The sequence below is a fragment of the Pelodiscus sinensis genome, chromosome 7 (assembly GCF_052426305.1).
Source record: "Pelodiscus sinensis isolate ZL-2025 chromosome 7, ASM5242630v1, whole genome shotgun sequence".
Lineage (NCBI taxonomy): Eukaryota > Metazoa > Chordata > Testudines > Trionychidae > Pelodiscus > Pelodiscus sinensis.
Window position 1 is genome coordinate 77,254,410 of NC_143058.1, and position 23,040 is coordinate 77,277,449.

Here is a 23,040-nt window from a genome sequence, read left to right on the forward strand (position 1 = left end):
GCGCACAAATCTAGACCACTTGGACAGGTAAGTTTTCCTGCTGGAATCCCTCCTGCTGTGTAAGAGAACACGCTTCACCTGGTCCGAACAAAGATTCTCGGACGCGCTGAACCATGTATCATCCACACAGTCAGGTGCAGAGTATCCAACTTCGGGTGAAGAAGGGAGCCTTTCTGTTGTGTGAGCAAGTCCGGTAGGTAAGGCAATCGGTGTGGTGCTCGTACGGAGAGCTGCAGAAGAGTTGAGTACCATGGCTGTCTGGGCCACGCTGGGGCTATGAGTATCACTCGTGCCCTGTCCATCACGATCTTCTCGAGTACTCTGGGAATGAGTACAACAAGGGGGAATGCATATAAGAGTGATGTGCCCCAATGAAGGAGAAATGCATCTCCCAGAGAGTGATCACCCACTCCTGCTCCGGAACAGTAAGCTCTGCATTTCGCATTGGCATGTGTGGCGAAGAGATCTATCACCAGAAAGCCCCACTGATGGAAGAGAGGTAAGAGGACATCCGTGCGGATAACCCACTCGTGGTCTTGAGGGAAATGTCTGCTCAGTGCATCCGCAGTGGTATTGTTCGCACCCAGTAAGTATGATGAGACTATAGAAATGCACCAGTTCCAGAAGCGGATAGCTTCTGCACAAAGTGAACGGGATCGGGCACCTCCCTGTCTGTTCACATAATACATCGCCACTACATTGTCTGTGAGAATTCTGGTGACAGTGCCTCTTATGTGTAACTTGAAGTGTTTGCAGGCACAAAACACCGCTCGGAGCTCGAGAAGGTTGATATGGAGCATCATCTCCATCGTGGACCAGCGGCCCTGAACTGTTTTTGCGCCCATGTGGGCACCCCAGCCGATGAGAGAAGCGTCTGTGGTTATCTCCACTGACGGCTGCGGTGCGTGGAAGGGGGCTCCTGACAGCATGTTGTTGTGATCGGTCCACCATAAGAGGGAGTCTTTGACATGTGTCGGAAGCACCACGGTCTTGTGGATGTTGTGCCTGGTAGGATTGTATACCGTGCTTAGCCAATGCTGCAGACACCTGAGGAGTAGCCTTGCATGGCGCACTATGATTGTAGTCGACACCATATGACCCAGAAGCTGGAGGCATACGCGTACTGGGAGTGTTGGAGCTTGCAAGACTGTTTTTATCAGGTCTTGTATTAGTTGAAAATGCTCGACTGGCAGATGAACTCTTTCTGACTGGGAGTTGAGACGCGCTCCTATGAAGTTTAGAATTTGTCTTGGTTGCGGCCGTGATTTTTGAATGTTCACAATAAGGCCGAGGGAGTCAAACAAATCCCGAGTTGCGACTACCATGTGATGTGCCTCTGACTGGGTGTGTCCCTTGATGAGGCAGTCGTCGAGGTAGGGGAAAATGGAGACTCCTGTTCTGCATAGATGGGCAGCCACTACCGCCAGTGTTTTGGAGAACACCCTTGGGGCTGAGATGAGGCCGAAAGGCAGGACCCTGTATTGAAAATGGTCGTTGCCCACTACGAACCTCAGAAAATGCCTGTGCGCTACGTGTATTGTCACATGGAAATATGCGTCTTGCAAATCTAGGACTGCGAACCAGTCTCCTTTGTTTAGTGCTGGCATGATCTTGGCCAGCGTGGTCATTTTGAAGCGCTGCTTTCGGATGAAACAATTTAGACCCCTCAGATCGAGGATGGGTCTCCACCCCCCGGATTTCTTGGGAACTAGGAAATACCTGGAGTAAAACCCTTTTCCCCGGAATTCATCGGGTACTCGCTCTATGGCTCCGATCTTGAGCAGGTGAAAAACTTCTTCCCAAAGAGCGGCCCCGTGAGATGGGTCCCTGAGAAGGGAGGGGGTGGGAGGAGTAGTAGGGGGAATTGAGGCAAACGGGATCGTTAGGCCTGATGATATGACTTCTAGGACCCACTGGTCCGAGGTAATGGTGGCCCATTGATGAAGAAATGGCCTCAGGCTGTGGTGGAATAAGGTGGTGGCAGGCTTTAGTGTGTTGACCAGTGGAGATGTGTTCGCGTCCCCCGCACAGGAGTCAAACCTGCTGCTTCTGAGGAGGCCGAGCTGAAGAGCGATTTTGCTGCTAACGTTTGCGTTGATGGCGCTGTCTAAATCTAGGTTGGTCAGATCCACGCTGCTGTTGCTGCTTATAGGAGAAATAATCATATCTCCTTTGAAAGGGATAGTACTGCCTGCGCTTGAAAGGTGGCGTGTACATCCCTAGAGACCGAAGGGTAGTACGAGAGTCCTTGCCAGAATGGAGAACCTCATCGGTAGTGGAGGCAAACAGCTTTTGACAGTCAAATGGTAAATCTTCCACTTTGGACTGCAACTCCTTAGGGGCTCCCGCCGACAATAACCAGGAAGCTCTTTGCATTGCAATACCTGTTGCCATCGCTCGAGCGGCTGTGTCGGCAACGTCCGCGGCGATCTGAAGCGATGTTCTACATGCAGTGAACCCTTCCTGGACAACTGCTTTAAGGAGACACCTCTTATTGTCAGGGAGATGTTGCATAAGTTCCGGGAGCTTGGAGTAATTGTCAAAGTTATGGTTTGACAAAAGAGCAGCATAATTGGCAACCTGCAGGAGCAAGGTTGAGGAGGAGTAAACTTTTTGACCGAAATAGTCCAATTTCTTTGTATCCCTATCCGGTAGGGAATTTTTAAATTGGGGCATCTTGCTCTTATGGCAAACCACATCCACTATCAGGGAATTTGGCTGTGGGTGATTAAAAAGAAAATCCAAACCTTTGGATGGAACAAAATACTTTTTATCCACTTGCTTATTGGTGGGCGGTATTGATGTTGGCGTCTGCCAGATGTCCTGTGCTACCTCCATGATAGCATCATCTATCGGGAGGGCAATCTTTCATTGTTGTTTAGGGTGTAAATTCTTGAATAACTTATGCTGTTTAACCTGGGATTCAGTAAGTTGTACCTCCTGAGATTGCGCGACACATTTAAATAGGTCTTGGAATTCTTTAAGATCGTCCGGAGGTGACGTTTTGCCCAGAGACACCGGTTCATCCCTAGAAGGCACAGATGAGCAGGCATTAGGAGACATGCCCGGGTCAGTTTCCGAGAGTTGCCTTTCCTCTAGGTCTGACATTTGTGATCGGGGTATCGGAGAACGAGAAGGTATCGTACGTCGTAGCGGAGAGTGTTTGAGAATCTCTGAAAGCACAGAGTGTGGGCTAATTGACCGACAGGAACATGGAGACCTGCGATGAGATCGAGAGTGACTGCAATGAGATGATTCAATATAGTCAGGTCTATGATGGTGCGTATAACGTCGGTCAGACCCTGCAGGCAACGAACGTCTAGAAGACCTAGTACTGCTATACCTGACATAATAGGTGCTTCGTGGTGAACGAGTCGGTGAGCGTGAGCGTCTTGTAGGAGAACGAGATCTAGAGCATCTCTGGTGTGAACAGCTACGCTCTCTATAGTAATGGTGACGAGATGAAAGACTTCGCTGATGATATTCCCTGTGATCTCTTGTATGGCGTGTAGAAGCACAAGGGTGAGGAGATGGGTCCCGAGAAAAACCCGGTGAGGTACGCAGGGAGACTTCCTGATGCTGCTGGAAGCTGTCCAGAGCCTGGAGACTGAAGGGTTAAAGGCTCAGAAGGAAGCATCTAGGCAGGAGTATGCTGTTCCCCTGCGGGTGCTGAAGACAGCTCCCTGGGAGGAGCAGTGACTGCAGGCATCTCAGCACTCGGTGCCGACAAGTCCGGTGCCGCTGTAGCTGGCTCTTTAAGAAGCCCTGGTGCCGAATGCGGTGCCGAGGGCTGCCGAGATCGGGGAATGCCGGCCGGCTTCTTTGTCGAAGGAGCACAGGTTACCCTCGAGCCCGAGGTACCCGGCTTATCACCTGCGCTCACCCGCGATTGCGGAGCAGCTGGCAGGGAATGAGCGGGAGGCTCTCTTCCTTTTAGGTGAAGGCACAGCCTCAGAAGGAGCCTTCCGCTTCTCAGCCGTGGGGCCTGAGGCAGAGGATCCTGAGGCAGTGGACGGCATGAGAGCCTTATTGAACAGGATCTCTTTTAAACGACGTTCCCACTCCTTGCGGGCTCTGGTCTTCAAGCTGCCCCAGTGGGTGCACTTCTGGGGGATATGTGCTCCCCAAGACAGCGGACACAAGCCGAGTGCCCGTCTGACACCGGCATTGGCTCAGCGCATCTGGCATATTTTAAAAAGCCAGGGGAGCCCGGCATTTTTGCACTCTGAAAGGGCTGAGAGTTCGCGCCCCCTAAGTGCCGCCGCTTTTTGTCTGTCACCGGCTTTCTTTTTGCTTGTACTTCTTTATTACAAAGGTCGTCTTCTCTTTCTTTCTTTCTTTCTTTCTTTCTTTCTTTCTTTCTTTCTTTCTTTCTTTCTTTCTTTCTTTCTTTCTTTCTTTCTTTCTTTCTTTCTTTCTTTCTTTCTTACTGTTAAGTTAAACACTAAAGATAATGGGGAGAGCAGTGAATGAGGAGAAACGTCTCTCTGCGGTTTGTTTGTTCGGGTTTGTCTAGGTATATATATATATTTTTTAAAACGAGGAGTCAATGGAGGTAAAAACAGTAGCTAACAGAAAACAACAGTATCACTACATAGAAGTAGAACTGTTTCTTCTCGGTTTTTTGGTTTCTTTTCCTTTTCCTTTTTTTTTTTTTTAACAAGGAGCCCGCAACTTGGGCTAAATGAGGAACGGCTTTATTCTTTTCAAATTTCCCCTCAGGTAGCTGCCTGAAGGAGAAGGGGAACCTCTGTTTGAGGAGAAAGGGGGAGCTCCGTCTGCGACCCAAGGCGGATGAGAAGAACTGGCGGGCGCCGGACCGCGCGCAGCAGATGAAAGGCGCGAAACTGGCTCGCGCACATGCGGTCCGGCCACACACAGCTCTGGCAAGCTCCGATTTGCGGCACCAGGACCAGCCCGACACCAGACGTGGAGCACCCACGGGGACTACCCGAAGAAGAACTTTTCTTTATTCACCCTCTCCACACCACTCATGATTTTATATACCTCTATCATATCCCGCCTCAGCCTCCTCTTTTCTAAACTGAAAAGTCCCAGTCGTTTTAACCTCTCTTCATATGGGACTCGTTCCAAACCCCTAATCATTTTAGTTGCCCTTTGCTGAACCCTTTCTAAGGCCAAAATATCTTTTTTGAGGTGCAGCCCCCACCTGTTAGCTGGTTAAACATTCATACCCCTACTGTCCACACCAACAGGGCAAGTGAATTGGGATGATACCTGCACACAGCATTCCATCACAGGGTGTGACCTCTTGTGTGGTTTGCTGTGACGCTCAGTGAAGAAGCAGACTTGGCAAAGATCAAAATTTAGGCACTTCAGACAGCGATACCTGTTAGGAGAAACAGAAAGAATAAGATTAACCTCCAAGGACTGGCAACTTCATATATAAGAAATGGGATCTTGGAAATCAACATCCATTAATGTTTGACGATATAGACAGAGCCGGGCAGACAACAGTTTTCTTGGTTCAAGAAAATTTGAGATATTGCAAACTTTGAATTTTCACAAACTGAAAAACTGAAACATTACATGTTGATAATTTTTAAATGTGATTCTGACCTTTTTGATTTTTAACCTTTTAGACTAAATATATTACAACTTTAAAACAAAACAACTTTTTGACTCATAATTGAAATTTTCTGGCTTGAAAATGTCATTTTTTCCCTTTTCCAAAATCTTTTTGAAGTCAGACCCTGACTTCGTCCTTGAGATTAAGGGCCATGTACCCATCTTCTGGATCCAGGGAGCTGTAGGCTATAACATGCTCCATCATACTGAGAATCTACCAATGTGAAGTGATAGACTGCCAGGCTGGAAGGAAAGGCCATAAATGGTGGGCAGGCTGGTAGGACCTCCCAGGCCCCAGCTGTGATGGAGTGACCCAAGTTGGGCAGGGGGTTAACTGGTTAAATGTGAATATTTTAGTTGTTTAACCAGTTAACTAATTAAACAATGATTTACATTCCTAGCTGCGAGGGGGCATCTGGTATGATGTCCGTCTAGAATGGAAGCACTGCTTGCAAGGGGAACGTGGTGGTCCAGGCATAGGCTTGTCTCTGTATCAGGTCCCGATTACAACCAGAGTGTGCAGCACTGACATTGACTCAGGCTACGTCTACACTGCAGACTTCTTGTGCAAGAACCTTTTTTCTGAAAAGATCTTCTGCAAAAACTTCTTGCGCAAGAGAACGTCCACACTGCATGGATGCTCTTGCACAAGAAAGCTCTGATTGCCATTAACAGAAAGGCCATCAGAGCACCTGTGCTTTTTCTGATAGGCTGTTTTTGCGCAAGAAACCCGTTTGCCGTCGACACACACCTTTTTGCATAAGAGCTCGTAGAAAGAGGACTAACTCTTGCGCAAAAAGAACACTTTTCCCTTGACTTCCCTTACTCTTCATAAAATGAGGGTTACAGGAGTCGGAGCAAGAAGTCCTCCAGCTCACCATTATTTCAAAATAATGGCTTGCAGAGTAGACACTCTCTATCTCTCACTATGTCCGTGTAAAATGCCTACCAGGATGGGGTCCTGATCTCTGCTGATCTCTACACACTTCAAATAATACTTTACATAGTAAGTATGCTGTACCTTAGCCCAGTGATGGGGAAACTTTTGCAGATGCTACATCGAATGTGATGTGTAACCGTTTCAGTGGCTGATAATCTATGACATGTAGGAAGCCACAGAAGAAGGCCAGGTTCAGATCGTAGCCAAGATAGGAATTTCTCTTCACCTATTGCTGAGTTCAGAACCTGGAAAAATATCAACCTCTGGTTCTGTCATGTATTTAAACAGAATTATTGCGTCTGTCACAGCTGATAATATAAACCATGATCAGGATATGGCAGCATAGACTCCACCCATCTAAAATATCACTGCTTTCAAAGGGTCTCCACAGAGATGCAGGGAGGGGTCCATGCTAATACCATTCTGAGTATTCTCTATTGGTGTCAAATGTTTATCATCTGGAGCTGGGAAGCAAGCTTGCCCATTCAAATCAGGTAACTTTAATTGTTGTAATGTGCTATACTGGTAATTTCAATTGTCATTTCCCAGAGTCATCTGAATTCCACTTACCCCATGGAAGCAGCTTTGAATAGCAATTTCCACACAAGACAGACCACAGCTTTCCCCCACAGCAGCTGGGATCTACATCAGGAAGAAAGACAGCTGTTCAAAAATGCCATAATAAAAGACAGCTGCCACCACCGTGTAATACGTAGGTGGTGACAGCATATATGGGAAACTGTCAGTGGAAAAACCATTTACTTCCTGTGCTGGGGAAAGACTGTTTCAATGTAGAGACATGACAATAGTGTAATTTCAAACCTGAGTATGTGTCATAATGACGCCTCTGGTCTAGTAATTCGTGCTGTTGGTTTAGAGCGATGGACCCAGTATTTGGACAGACTCTCTTTTATTCCAGCATAGACTTATTTCATGTTTTCCTAAACAGAGTGAAGTGAGAAAATTCCCACCTTCGCCCTCGCACCTGAGAACGTCTCCTGGCTGAGCACTTCTTGGAGGCCATTCTCAGAGCCATGCCAATGAGCAATGCCTCTTTGCTGCTGCTCCTTATTATTTGTATTATCATAGCCCCACGGGAGCCCCGGACAGAGACCAAGACTCCATTGTCCAAGGCCCTGGACAAATACAGAACAAAAGAAGGTCCCTCCCTCAAGGAGCTTACAGTCCAAGTAGCTATGGTCTGGACCCAGAAAGCAGCTCCAGGAAATGGACATTGCCTGCATGAAGCCCCTTTTGACACCAAGGAGGCTAACACTATGCAGGATTCTACATAGGTGCAACTCCATGCTCTTGAAATTACTTACAGGGGCTGGCTACCATAAATTGAGCCAAAATTTGAGCCACAGCGACAGTGATATGAATGGGATTTTCGACTGTGTAAAGACAGGTTTAGACATTGAAGCCATGATCCAACAATGGGTCTGCATGGTAGATCCCTTTGCTTAGATGGAGCCCCCCTGACTTCAGTTAGTTTTGTAAAGTGACTCAATCCAACAAAACAAACTCTCAGTTCACAGCTGCAGGCTGGGAACTTGCTGCTTTATTTAGCTATAGCACAACAAAGTGAGGAATAGTCCCCGTCCCCCCCACTTGAAACAGGAAGGATGGATCACTTGACTACACGTTGTCATGTGCATTTTCTCATTTCACTTATAGAATAGCGATGACATTACCTGGTGTAAGTCTGTCAGCAGGCTCTTCATGGCGCTCTGAGTGATCAGGGTCTCTCTCCCACTGGGGTCAGCATAGAGTTGAAAGAAAGCTGGAAAGGACCAGAGAAGGCAGATTCTTAATGTAGCTTATTTCCAACAAAAGCTGCATGGCAACAATTGGGTGCCACTATCAAGAAAACTACCGCCACTGGCACGTTGTCTGTGATTTGTTCTGAGATGCATACACGAAGGGTATCATCTATATAGTAGCCCAATGTCTGTGACTCTGTAACGCTGAAACCCCGGCGGGTCCCTCTGGGCGGCGCTGTTGCCCCTCGCCATGGTGCTCGGCTGACTTCTACGCTGCTCAGCTGGGCCACCGTGTGGGAGCAAGCAATGCAAGCGGCTGCTTAGGGTCTGCGCTCCCCAAGCAGCATGGGGGTGCTGCATGGGGAGCGTGGGGCCCAAACAGCCGCTTCCGCTGCTTGCTCTCGTGCGGCAGCCTGGCTGAGCGGCGCAGAAGTCAGCCGAGCACCATGGCGGGGGGCAACAGTGCCGCCCAGAGGGAACAGCCATGGGGCGGGGCCCGGACGAGCGTGCATCTCTGACGTCAGGAAAGGGCGCTGGATTCAAAACGAGGAAAGCGGAGCGGATGCGAAGGAGACAGAGAAGAGAACGGAGGAGGTGGAGGACAGCGAGAAAGTGAGAGAGACGCAGCAGGAGGAGGAGAAGAGAAACACAGAGTGAGAGGCGGGAGGGGGAGAAGAGAAAGAGAGAGAGAAGGAGAGAGAGGCAGGAGGCGAACAAAAGATGAGAGAGAGAGAGGGCGAGGCAGTAGGAGGAGAAGAGAGAGCGAGGCCATTTGCTCCTGCGCGGTGGCCCGGCTAAGTGGCACAGAAGTCAGCCGAGCACCATGGCGGGAGGCGAAGGGGGGGCAGGGCGGTGACATACATGCCCAGGGGGTAGGGCCTGGATGAGCGTGCATCCCCGATGGAGACAGGAGAGCGGAGAGAGAGCGAGAGGCAGGATGGGGAGAAGAGAAAGGGAGAGACACAGAGAGAGGCAGAAGGCAGAGGAGAGCTGAGAGAGAGAGGGGAAGGCAGGAGGAGAAGGAGAGAGAGAGAAAGAGACGGAGCGAGAGACCGGAGGCTCAGGAGAGAAGACCGACGTGGAGGAGAGACCTGAAAATCCTGTCTTATGACAGGCTAATTGGCTAGTTATGTAATAATAATTGATGGGTGGATGGACATAACTCTTGTGCAGGAACCTTTTTCCTACAGTAAGGCAGTACATTTTTGCCCCACATACTTACATTCATGAACACTAGGATACTGTTTTCTTTTTGTGTAAAAATAAAACACATTGGAGACTTGGCCAGCACTCAGTACATAGTACTTTAGGCAATGTTTAAAAGTCTGTTTTTCCCACCTTTGTATTTAGTAAGCAGACTGTCTCCTGAGAGAGCAATTAGGGCAGCTGCAGCTGATCTGGCTTTGATAAAACCTGTTCCACTCCTAGAAGAAGATAAAAATAAAGCTAGGAACATGAAAGCTAAATCTACTAGTGCAAAATCCATTGTTATATTGGAAGAAAATCTCATACAAATCCAGATCCTTTTATATGTACATGCTTTGATATACCGTATTTATTCTGCACTGGGCAGTGCTTAGGAGATAGCCATGGACCAGAGCTTCACTGGGCCAGGCTCTGTATGAACACACACGCACAAAGGTTACAATCTAAGTAGATTTTCGCCTTAGATTTTACACTGTTATATCACAAAAATTAACAAAATTATGTCTCATCTGAAACACTGTTGTAAAACATGATTCAGTTGTGAAAAGTGCCTATAAATTGGCATGCTCTTACTCAGTAGGCATGTTTCAGATCTGCTTTATTTAACTGTAGCCCCCCTTCCCCAAGTTTTTACTATATTTGACTCCAGTGGAGCCCAGGCAGCTGTGGGACAGTAATGGAGGGGACAAAGGGGAAAAGATACAGAAAAGGCCCAGCTTGCAAATTGTGGTATGTATATGTGAGGGGGCCCATCTGACAAGTTTGTACTGTGTCCAGAAAATTATGCTTGGGGCCTGACAATGTTTTATGTATCATCAAAAGTCTTAACTTGGTCCATCGTCCAACAGATCTGTGTGGGAGGTCCTAGTGATTGAGCAGATACCAACAAATGTCAGTGGGACTCTTCATAGGCTTACAGATAGGCAGGCTGGGAGCCTAAGCTCTAAGGGTACATCTACACTTGCTCCCTAGTTCAAGCTAGGGATGCAAATGTAGGTGAACGAAATTGCTAATGAAGCGTGGGATTTAAATATCCCGCGCTTCATTCACATGATCTCGCCGGCGCGTTACTCCGCTCAACTGCTGATTCGAACCAGGAAGTGCATGCCGGGATGCATTAGTTCAAACCAAACCCTTTGGTTCGAACTAACGTTACTCCTCAAAAAATGAGGCGTCTGGACTCATCTTTGGATCACTTTCCTTGCGCTGGGGGAAAGTTGTTGAAAGTGTGCACCCCAACCTAGCAATGAGGCATCTGTAGTGATTTATTTGGACGGTTGATCTCGGTGGAAGGGCATCTCACTGCAGAGGTCCTGCATCCACCATTGTAAAGAGGTAAGGACTTTCGGAGGAGGCGAAACGTGTCTGTGGATGTGATGGCTGGTTGGTGTATAGCTTGAAGACATCCAGTGTTGGAAACATTGAAAACACAGTCTGGCATGTGGGACAACATATGTGGTGGCTGCCATATGCCCCATGAGTTTGAGACAAGTTAGGATGGGCACAGTTGGCCTGGTGGTTATGATTGTGACCAGGCTTTTTATATTGTCAAAATGTTGATTGGGGAGATAGGGATGTGCTGTTGTGGAATCTATGCGAGCCCCTATGAACTTTAGGGATCGTGTAGGGCATAGAGTGTACTTCTGGTCATTGATAATGAAGCCTAGAGACTGAAGGGAAGCCTTTGTGAATCAGATCATGTTCCTTGTGGTCTGTTGGGAGGGACCTCAGATGAGGCAATCATTCAAATAAGGGAAGACTGTGATACCTTTTAATCTGAGTGGCACTGCTGCAACTGCCAGGGTCTTGGAGAAGACTCTGGGGGCAGAGAAGAGTCCAAATTTAAGGACTCTACTGAAAATGGTCTAATGCTACTGTAAAATGTAGAAAATGTCTGTGTGCTGGATATATCGTGATGTGGAAATATGCATCATGGAAGTCGAGGGCTGCAAACCAGTCTCCTCTGTCCAGTGTGGGAATGATCATGGTGAGCGTAACCATTTTGAAACATTTGTGGTCTTTGTCTTGTGTATGTGTTTGGTCTGAGGATTTTTAGACCTTTGATTCACAGCATCAACCACTTAGGAAGTGGGTTGAGGGTGTAAGTATAGGTGCATGGGTGCAGTTGATACCCTGGGAGATCTGGGGTTAGTGTGAGGCATGGAAGGGCAGTTAAAATTAGCCCTAAAATTTCTCAGTGCCCAAGGTGAAAGCTGTGTTGGGGGCTCATACCACATTGGGGATATCGCCTGTGCAGGTGGCATCACTGGTGCCAGTTGTGCTGGTGGTGCCTCTGTTAATTCAGGGCCCTTAGTAGGTGCCCTTTTTGTTGGCTTGGGAGCTGGTTTCCCAGCCTGTTTAGAACATGCTTTTGAGCCTGTCAGTGAGGATGCTTGAGATTTTCCCATGCCCGAGGTGCCAAGTTCATCTCCCTTACTCATTCGTGATGGGAGGGAGCGGACTGGTGAGGACTTGGTTTCTGAATGCGCTTTTTGAGGTGAAGGGTTTGAGAGGTTCCCCTGAGGGGGCGTCGCACCCAAGCCCTTATTGCCCCCTTTATATATATGGGGGTCATGGGCTTTGTCAATGGACAGTGTGCGTATTCTGAGCTCTCTTTCCTTGCGAGCTCTCGCTGTCAGACTGTGACAATGGACACATTTTTGTGAAACATGCATGTCTCCGAAACAGTGAATGTATTTGCTGTGACCATCAGAGGCTGGCACAGAGTCTCCGCATTTGTTGCAGCTTTTGATTTTAGGAGAGCCTGGCATCTCTCCCGACAGGGCACTGTGCCGCTTGTGATTGTAGTTATGAGAAGCTGTCTGTGTTTGCAGCTGCATCTGACGAAGTGGGTCTTTGCCCACGAAAGCTTATGCTCCAACACTTCAGTTAGTCTATAAGGTGCCACAGGACTCCTCGCTGCTTTTGCAGATTCAGACTAACACGGCGACCCCTCTGATACTTGTCTGTGTTTGATTTGTTTGGTTGGTTTTTTTGGTTTGTAGTTTGCCTCAGCGTAGTGGTAAACTGTTAATCTAACTAAGCTATAAACAAGCTGAAGGAAAAAAAGCGGTTTGGTTTATTTTTCTTTTAAATGTAACAGGGAAAGACCTAATGAGTGAGTCAATGCTATCTATCTAAATAAATCTCTCTTCTTTGTTTTTCAGAAGTGCACTGAGGAGGAGAGGGTTGGAACTCAGTCTGTAGCCGAGGGCGGCAAAGAAGGAACTGAGGGAAATCGGGCTGTATGCACTAACTTCAAAGGTGGGGATGCCGCTCGCCACTCACGCATGTGCAGCCCTACAGGACTCTGCTCTAAAAGTGTCCGATCCACGGCACCGGGACAAGCTCAACACCAACAGTGGAGCACCCAAGGGGACATCACTTGAAGAAGAATGCTATTTTACAGTCACTTTTCAGGGTAGGGTATCATTTAAAGAATTTTAATACTGTGTACATCAAAATAGTCTTCAGAACCATCTTATTTAATTATGGGAAGGACTGAGATATAGCGTAATATATATTAGTGGGAGTTTTAATCCAGGTCTACACTAGACTTGGAAGGTCAGCTTAAAGTATGCAACTCCAGCTCTGTAGAATACATAACTGAAGTTGGCTTTCCTTAATTTGAGCTTGGCACCATCCCCACTGCAGGAGGCCAATGGAAGCAAATGCTCCCGTCTTCTTCCCTTACTCCTCACTACTGCAAGGAGTATAAGAGCTGGCCAGAGCTGCCCTCAGCATTCGATTTATGAGTCTATACTAGACCTGCTAATCAAATGCCAGAACATCGATCTCTGTTGCAGTGAGTGAAGAAGTGCCCTTAATGTCAAACAGCAGTTCCTAGACCTGGAAACTTTAGGGAACATTAGTGGCAAGTTTTAAAGGGAAGAAGAAAATTGTGCTATACTACTGGAAAGGAAACTAAAGAAGATTAGAAACTCACTTAAACTGAAGGGACTAGTGAGCTGAGTTCAATTAGCTGGGGAAAAAGTGAAGATATAAACAGAATGTTCACCAGACACTTCTGGTTGATGAAACATGCAGAAAAGATGTCAGTGAAATCACTCTTGAACCATCTACTGTCTACAGAAATGTTTAATTATATCCTCAACAGGCATACAAGTAAACTAACACTTGGATATATAAAAAGCTCTGATGTGTCCCTGTTAGAAAAAAATGTTTTAACTTTAGATAGTGGAAAAAAGTATAGATGGAACAAAAATAGTCACGGGAAGGAAACAAAATTGTATGTGAAGCTTCTCCTACAGTGCATGCATGGCAAGAACTTCACTGGGAAAATCATATATCAGAGCAAGAGGCAAATGGTGCCTAGTTTTAGGAAGGCAGAAAATGGCTTGCAAAAAGGGACCAAGTCAATCTTGTAATGGAGATTGTTCTATGCAATTTCCCTTGGGTTGTTCGTACTTAGAGTATGAAGCTTAGAAAATATTGCTGCTATTTCTCATTGTGTTCCAAAATGCAGTAGATTTTAGTTAACCTTCAGATGATTTCTGTAAGCAGTTCATCATATGGAATTACAAACAGAGCAGCTCAACTTATTCATTATGGAAAATTCAAGAGGGATAGTAAAAATACTATGAATCACGTAATTTGTTTTTGAAGGCTTATGTGGTGCACAGGTTTTGTTCTGGACCTTTGCATGGGGTGCTTTCCATTCACTGTGAATAAATTAAATAATGAACTTAGTTTTTTTCTTTTGTGCCTGATTGATTCTGCTTATGAATAGATGACAAACTTTTTAAACTGGAGAATGAGGTGTTAGCAGAGTCAAACTGAATGACTGAGAATTTTTGCAAAACTGTCTGAAAAGCCTTGTGTTCATTAGTGAAATTTTGCATTAATTTCCCACCATGATTAAAATGAGTTCAGCTCCATGGCTTCCTTGTTAGTAAAAACCAGCTGTCAGCACAGCCATTGCTGTCAGTGCACACTCTGTCTTCTTGTCACTCTACAGGTTGGGCATTTCTTTTTAGTCCAGTGAACAGCAAATGAGGTTCATCCACCTTTCCAATTCACCATCCCTCAGTTTCTCAAGTAAGATCTGCACAGAACATTCAGGCTACATCTACACTGGCATGATTTTCCGAAAATGCTTTTAACAGAAAAGTTTTCCGTTAAAAGCATTCTCGGAAAAGCACGTCTAGATTGGCAGGAAAGAGTCTTTTTGCAGAAAAGAGTCCGTGGCCAATCTAGACACAGTTTTCCGCAAAAAAGCCCCGATCGCCATTTTTGCGATCGGGGCTTTTTTGCGGAAAACAGTACTGTGCTGTCTACACTGGCCCTTTTGCGCAGAAGTCTTTCGGAAAAAAACTTTTGCTCAAACGGGAGCAGCATAGTATTTCCGGAAAAACTCTGACAATCTTACATGAGATTGTCAGTGCTTTTCCGGAAATTCAAGCGGCCAGTGTAGACAGCTGGCAAATTTTTCCGCAAAAGCAGATGATTTTGCGGAAAAACTTGCCAGTCTAGACACAGCCTCACAGTTTATGCCATGTAACATAGCACTAAATTTCTTCGAGGCATAGAAAGCCACTATGGGTGTGTCTAGACTACTGAGTTTTGTCGACAAAAGTGGACTTTTGTCGACAAAACTATACCAGCGTCTACACTACCGCTGAGTTCTGTCGACAGAAGGTGTTATTGCCTTTAGGGTTGCGTCTAGACTACAGGGATCTGTCGACAAAGCAGCTTGCTTTGTCGACAGAACTCAATGTGTCTGGACGCTCTTTGTCGACAGAAGTTTTGTCGACAGATACTGTCGACAAAACCCGGTAGTCTAGACGTACCCTATAGGTTCAGCCCTTGTTGCACATAATTATTGCTTTTTTATAGCATGACTGAGGTTGTTCAAACACCAAAAAAGCTTCTCCAGATCTTCTTTCTCTCCAAACTCACTTGTACGTTTCCCTTTTGTGTTGCTGTTTGTGAACTTTGTGCTTATTCTATTTAATAACAGGGATTGGTGGGTGAAGTTCACCAGAACTGGAGAGTGAATTACTCTATCAGACTAAATCACTGCAGAGTGGGCAGCCAATGTACAGTCTTCCCTGCATTGCTCTGCCAACGTGCCTCAACCCTCACCTGGAAGCACTGCTTCTAAGGTTGAAGAGATCAGCCTTCGCTGCTTTTCAGACTCTAGCTCTTGGCTGAGATGGCCATCGAGGGGGTTGATTCAAAATGGCAGAAATTATGCAAAAGCAGCAGAGTTGATGAGATTTCCACCAACTTGGCCTGAAAGCTCATGAGAACAAGTCTGCAATTTTTTATGCTATCTGACCTGAACCTTAAGCCCTTTCAACTTTGACCTGAATCCCAAACCTTAAGCCTATACTTAATCCACATTTGAAGCTGAACCCATTTTACAATAAAAACAATGAGTAGTCTGGTGGCATCTTAGGTTATGTCTACACTGTGGCGCTATTTCAGAATACTGGACGTATCCTGAAATAGCTATTCCACGCCTTTTCATCACGCCTGTTATTTTGGAACACAATGGGCTCGCTATTCTGATGTCCCTGTAAACCTTGTCCCACAAGGATTAAGGGATGTTTCTGAATAGTGCTTTATTTAGAAATTACGTAGCTTATTTCAAGGTAAGGGTGCAGTGCAAATGTGAACTTAAGAGACTATAACAAACATATAGGATCATGAGCTTTCATGGGTAAAACCCATTTAATTGCTATATATAATTTAAATAATATGCACCTTTTGAACTGGGAGATGGATAGTTTCTCACTGAACATGGCAGGAGGGGATGGGAATGGGCGTTATTACAGTGTAGATGAACTCTTGCTCTCACCTGTCATACATGGAAACTATCAAGTTCAGGGTGTGCTCAGGGCCCTGTGGATCTACCTGGCCTGGGTTCTCTAATTTAGCTTTCTGGAATAATTCCTTCAGCAACTGCAATAGCTGCTGAGTTGTCAGGGAGTTCTGCTTCTCCTGACACTGGCGGCTTGGCAAGATGTGCTGGATCAGGGAGACATCAGTCCAGCCCACTGTGGAAAATAATGGGAGAAATTAATCAGTCCCATCTTTATCGCAAATGGAAGAATGTTTCTGAATTGAAAATGCATGACACATGTGGAAACAAAAGCTACTTACAATACTTGGTATAAAACTAAACACCAAGTGTTTTCTTTGTTTTGTTAATTTAAAAAAATCACCTTTTTAGGACTATCATCTGATTTGTGTGTCCTAGAGGGCAGGAGGTTCTGTGTGCATGTGCCTAAGACTGCAAGCCATACTGCTAGGAGAAATTAGGGTATATCTACACTGTATTCGATGTAGGCATTCGAACTTACAAATGAAGCCTGGGATTTAAATATCCTGGGCTTTATTTGCATGTTCCCGGGCGCCGCCATTTTTAAATGCCCCATAGTTCGAACTACCTGCCTGCAGCTACACGTGTCTCGGACTAGGTAGTTCGAACTAAAGCTCCTAGTTGGAACTAGGGTGGCAGTGTAGACGTACCCTGAGGCTGTGTCTACACTGGCATGAATTTCCGGAATTGCTTAAAACGGAATACTATTCCGTTTTCAGTTTTTCCGGAAAAGGAGCGTCTACATTGGCAGGCTGCTTTTCCGGAAAAGCCATTTTTCTGGAAAAGCGTCCGTGGCCAATGTAGACGCGCTTTTCCGGAAAAGAGCCCTGATCGCCATTTTCGCGATCGGGGCTTTTTTTTGGAAAAGACTACTGGGCTGTCCACACTGGCCCTTTTCCGGAGCAGTGTTCCGGAATAAGGACTTATGCCCGAGCGGGAGCAGAATAGTTTTTCCGGAATAGCGGCTGATTTTGTACAATAGAGCTTCGTTGCTTTTCTGGAAATTCAAGGGCCAGTGTAGACAGCTCACAGCTTATTCCGGAAAAGCGGCTGATTTTCCGGAATAAGTGGCCCAGTGTAGACACAGCCTGACAGTTTTTCAAGCTCTCTCCAGGGGGAGGGTTAAAGAGTTTGAAGGTATCCCACAGGAAGGAATTCCCAAAAACACCTTCCTGGGTTTTCAAAGTGGTTTTTGTATTTGGGTGGTGGCAGCAATGCCAATCTAAGGCCAGGGAATCTGTGACCTTAGGAATTTTTAAACAGAAGCCTTTAGTGGCAAGGTATTTTAAAGTCTCATGCGGTCCTCCACTTTCCGCCCTTGGAGAGCCAAAGTGGGAAACAGCTTTGACAGGTACATAAGTACCTTTTGAGGATCAGCTTCTCTTCCTTGGGGATTCCTCTGGTCAGAAGTAGTTCTAGCCTCTGAGCTTCAATAAATGAAAGCTAAACTATGAAAGGGTTATGCTGAACTGGTGGAATCCCAATATTTCACTTCAATTGTAGGTTCCCCCCTCCAACAGAAAGAAACAAACATTTTTTAAATTGTTATGCTATTTTAAAAAATAAATATCTGTACTCCCTGCTTCCACGATTAAGTGGGAAGATGAAAGGAGAAATTAGTTTTTTCTCCATTTTCTTTTATTCCTTTTTGATTTTCTATTGAAAAGACAGGGTTTTTTTCATTTTAAAAAATGTATTTAGCTTTTGCAATGCAGAAAGAAAAAAAGGAAGTGAAAATTTTTTTCCTGATATTTTAAAAATAAAATTCAATTTTCTCATTTCTTTTGAAAATTTTCCAAACAAAAAACAGTTAATCAAATCAACATTTTCTTTAGAAAGTGTTGTTTTAAGTAAAAATCCACTTTTGATTTTTTGTTGAAAATACTTTGAACAGTTCTATATGTACTTCATTCACAACAACACAAAAAGAGACAATGATGCTTCTCCATGTCATGTCTGTATTGTGAGGCTTTGGGAAATCATTTAGTTATTAAAACATGTAGAATCTAATCTCTACCCCCCAACTAACGGACTAAACTGTCATTTTGGGCAAGTCATTTCACCCCTCTGTGCGTCAGTTTGTCAATCAGTAAAATGGGGATAATGATACCTCATGCCTTTCAGCCGAGGATATTAAAGGATGCTAATGCATGTGATGAGTATTATTTACTAATTCATTAATGTTGATGATAATCTTTGAGATCTTCAAATGGAAAGCATTAGAGAAAAGCAAGTAGTATCATTTATGATGGCAACTCAGACTCTTCCAGATTCCCCTCTCCCATGACCTCTCTGAGCTACTTACATTGGCACAGGATTTGCACAGTGCGTAATTTCAGGGCTGTTCTATAGATGGTGTTTTGCACCTCATTTAGAGCTTCTGTAAAAGAAAACATATATAATGTACCACCGATTATCTTATGCTAGTTATGAAGGGAAGGGATGGAGGAACACTTAAGGGAACATGGAAAATTATGAAAGGAGCCTTCAGAAACCTGACCTCTGAGAGCAGGATTTCTCAAACTGTCCAGATGACACCTGCTCTCAGTCTGGACTCAGTTACAGTTAGTGGGGCTATGTCTAGACTGCAGTCTTCTTTCAGAAGAAGCTTTTCTGGAAGAGAGTATCCACACTGCCAAAGCGCATCGAAAAAGCAATTTTTTTTAAAGATAGCGTCCTCACTCATTTAAGCTGTGATTGCTATGGACAGAATGGCCACCAGGGCACCTCATTCCTCTTCTTTCAAAAGAATTCCCTCTTCTTCGTCCACACACACCTTTTTCTGAAAGAGCTCTTTTGGAAAAAGGCTTCTTCCTCATAGAAAGAGGTTTACCAATGTCAGAAAAACCCTTCTGTTCTTTGGATATTTTTTTTTTTTGAAAGAACACGATTGCAGTGAGGATGTAAGTGAATTTTTTTTGAAAAATGGCCTTTTTCCAAAAAAACCTCTGTAGTGTAGACATAGCCTGAGTTAAAATCTGACTAACGACAATGAAGAGTGTAGATAAACTGGACATGCATAAATGACTGAAAACAGGTCACAAAACTCCCTACTTGTTTCCTGTGGAAGTGGGCCAATTAGTGGTTCTTCACATATGTACAAGTGTAATGTTAACAGTCAGCAAATTATAGATCCTGTAGGTTCTCAGTTGCTTCCTATGATATAGATGTTAACCTGTGTCTGCTATGCCATCTGTCCAGTCTTGCTTTTGTCAGATTATGTTGTTTGCTGTTGTTTCGGAGAAGAGAGGGTTACTCACCTTGTGCAGTAATGGAGGTTCTTCAAGATGGTTGTCCCTATGGGTGTTCCACCTTGGGGTGTGTGTCTAGACTACATGCCTCTGCCGACAGAGGCATGTAAAATAGGCTACCCGACATAGTCAATGAAGTGGGGATTTTAATATCCCTGGCTTCATTAAATTAAAAATGGCCACCACGCTGTGCCGGCTCAGCTGATTCTGGGCACAGCACAGCAGTCAAGATGCGGATCGGTCGACAGGGGAAGCCTTTGTCGACCATTCCCTTATGTCTGGTGAAATGAGGTTTACAGTATCCATGTCTTGACTGCCGCGCTGTGCCGACAATCAGCTGAGCCGGCACAATGCGGTGGCCATTTTTATTTTAATGAAGCCGGGGATATTTAAATCCCCACTTCATTGACTATGTTGGGTAGCCTATTTACATGCCTCTGTCAGCAGAGGCATGTAGTCTAGACATACCCTAGGTGTTTAGGGCGCTGCAGCGTGCCTGTTGGAGATTTTTGGTAGCAGTGCTCTCCAGTAGGCCGTGCACGTGAAACAGACGGCACACATGGTGCAGCTACTACCCACGCACAGCCAACCGTCCTTTCAGTGTCGACATCAAAGGTATTTGTCGACCACCCAGGTAAGCCTCATCCCAGGAGGCATGTAGTCTAGACGTACCCATAGTTTATTTTTTTTTGTTTTTTGCTTCTTTTTTCAAGCTTTCTTGGGGCAAAAGAGGTTGGGGTACCCCTGAGGAAGGAATTCAAGTATTCCCTCTTGTTTTTTCAGGGTTAAATCACTTGATGGTGGCAGCTACCCCCCAAGTAAGTAACTCTGTGACTATGGAGAGTTTTTGGAAGCAGAGGCTATAGAGGCAAGGTATTTAAGGTCCCTTGTGGGCCCCCATCTTCTATACTCGGAGTGCCAGAGTGGGAAACAGTCCTCATAGTATTAGTTGCAAACAAGTCCATCATTGGAAATCCCCAGAGACTGAAAATCTGTCATAGAATCTTGGGATCCATTTCCCATTCATGACTGAGATTGACTGCGGTAAGATTGTCTTTGCCCGGAAAGTAAGAGGCTTGTATGTGACTGTGCAATGCCCCATGTCCACAGAGGGACAGCCTCCCTGCATAGGTGGTGGGACCTGGCCCCACCTTGCTTGTTGATGTAATTCATTGTTGCTTGATTGTCTGTAAAAATCTGCACAGTGCTGTTGCGTATAAGATGAAGGAAATGTTGGCATGCATAAAATACCATTCTTGAGCTCTAGTATGTTTATGTGCAGGGTACACTCCTGCAGAGACAAATGTCCCTGAGTTCTGAGAAGGCCTGATTGTGCCCCTCAGTGGAGGAGAGAGGTATCCATCGTGATGGTCATGGTTGGGGGATGTCTGTAAAAAGGTACCACAACGCACATGTTTTCTGGGTCTGCCACCAGTCCAGTGATTGATTGATTCTGTTCGGGATTGATACTAGTTTGTGGACACTGTTGTAATGTGGTCTGTATACAGTCCCTAACCACTGCTGCATGGACCTCATGTGTAATTTGGCATGGAGCCGGGGTTGGCAGGGAAGGTTGAGGCTTTCTTCACTTCTGCCCCTGCCCTTGTGCACGCTCCAAGAGGGAAGCCAGACTGTTGCTCCAGCCTCATGGCTGCACAGTGAACATGAGGCTGGAGCAGCAGCGAGGGCTCACCCTAGCTCCCACCCAGACTTTACCCCCTCATCCCTCATGCACCCCACTTCCTGCCAAGATCATGCACACCCATCCCAATCTCGCTCACTGGCAGCCCTGTCCCAAACACCGAACCTCTCATCTTTGTCCCCACCCCAGAGCCTAAGGTGTCCACTAAATCCACTAACTCCAGAATCCCAAAAAAGTAAATCTGGTCTATGGAAAGCCCTGAACCTCAGCCCTCCCTGTCCCTTCCTCGTGCACTGTGGGGCTAGAGCATCAGAGGAATAAGATGTCTCAGTTGGGGCCACATCAGTGAGGTTTGCGGGGTTTTGCAGGAGTTTTTTTGCTTCTCACTTGTGTGGTCCCCAACTGATTTTTCTGTGGGCCAGTGGCCACCAACTCAAAAATGGTTCCCCACTCCAGCTAAAAATAAAGAAACATTGAAACCTCTTGTGTTCGATAAACTAACATGAGAAAGTTAAAATGCTTAATCTGTTGAATAATTTAAATTAAATCATTCTCCCTAGCTGAAGCACTAGCAAAATGGTTCAGGCATAATTATGTAATTAATAGCAAGTTTCCATTAGCAAATGGTTGTCCATGGAAAGGTTTACATTGAGCTAGGTGGGCCATAGTACAAAAAGTTTGAGAACAACTGCCATAGCCCAATGATATATCAATTCATCATCTTGTGAATCTTAATATGAATCTGAATACAAATCTGACAAGTCCTTGTCATCCAATGGTAGGTCCATAATTAGGTATGCTGCAATGCATACCTTCTTCTGCACGGTGCTTACAATAAGGGACAGAAGGTTGGGATCCATGTTGTCTTGCCACAGTTGCTAGTGTTGGTGCAAAAGTAAGCCAGAAACCCAGGGACGTCTGGGAAGAAAAGAAATGTCTGACTGGACATTTTTCAAGTTCCCAACATGCCTAGTGCTACGTTGCACTTTCCCACAGGACTTCCCAAGTCAAGGTGATGCAAAGCACTCTGGGATGAATACCCATGATGCTTTACTCTAACTGCAAATGTGACCATGAGTTGTTGACAGAGGGTACCAGAAAAACCAGTTTGGCAAGTATCCAATTTTGGCAACTTTTGCCTGTTGACAGCAGTTTCATCACCAAAACTTGCAAGCATGGACATAGCCTAAGAATAACACAACCAGGAAATCCTTGTTCTAAGCTGTATGATCTACAACTGGCTGACCTGACATAGCATTAGTTTGGGTCTCCTGAATTATAACAAAGATTCAAAGATTAAACAACTCCTGTTAAGTTCACCAGTTAGGACACTGTGAAGTGTGGGAAGCACTTGATGATAATATTTACCTTGCTGGTGTGGATCCATCACAGAAAGGCTTAGAATGGACAGATGCCACTGGACTTTCTGTAACCATAAAAAAATATCATTAAATCACAGCTCCTAGCCAGGGTATGTAGAAGCTTTTTAAACTCGGCATCTTAATTTACTTGATATATTTACAAGATTAAATTAAACATGTTTTTACTTTAAAATGGAGCCCCTTATTATGTTGCTGCGCCATGTTGCTGCACCAATTGAGGACAATGGGCCGGCCTCCCCTCTCCTAGTCAGGGTGAAACAGGAGTAATTGTAAATTGATGTGAGAGGACAATCAAATTGGTTCAACGGAAATTTTAAGTGGAGGTACATGATGGGAAGGATTCTATTGTTATTCAATGATCCAATGTGCACATACAACTTTACCAGCCACTCAAGAGTAAATAATACCAGAGAAGAAAGC

The 23,040-nt window shown here is 45.4% G+C and overlaps 1 protein-coding gene across 1 annotated transcript in view; it reads right to left on the reverse strand.

Annotated features, from left to right (window-relative positions):
• Positions 1-23,040, reverse strand: part of DYTN (dystrotelin) — a 43,986-nt gene that overhangs the window by 15,470 nt on the left and 5,476 nt on the right. The window contains exons 2-9 of the mRNA XM_075934356.2: positions 22,607-22,664; positions 18,651-18,725; positions 16,322-16,520; positions 9,631-9,716; positions 8,224-8,312; positions 7,100-7,171; positions 6,611-6,774; positions 5,239-5,350 (exon numbers count right to left, since the gene is read on the reverse strand). Of these exons, the coding sequence (XP_075790471.2) occupies positions 5,239-5,350; positions 6,611-6,774; positions 7,100-7,171; positions 8,224-8,312; positions 9,631-9,716; positions 16,322-16,520; positions 18,651-18,725; positions 22,607-22,625 (816 nt within the window). The 5' untranslated portion in view covers positions 22,626-22,664. The remainder of the gene's footprint in view (positions 1-5,238; positions 5,351-6,610; positions 6,775-7,099; positions 7,172-8,223; positions 8,313-9,630; positions 9,717-16,321; positions 16,521-18,650; positions 18,726-22,606; positions 22,665-23,040) is intronic.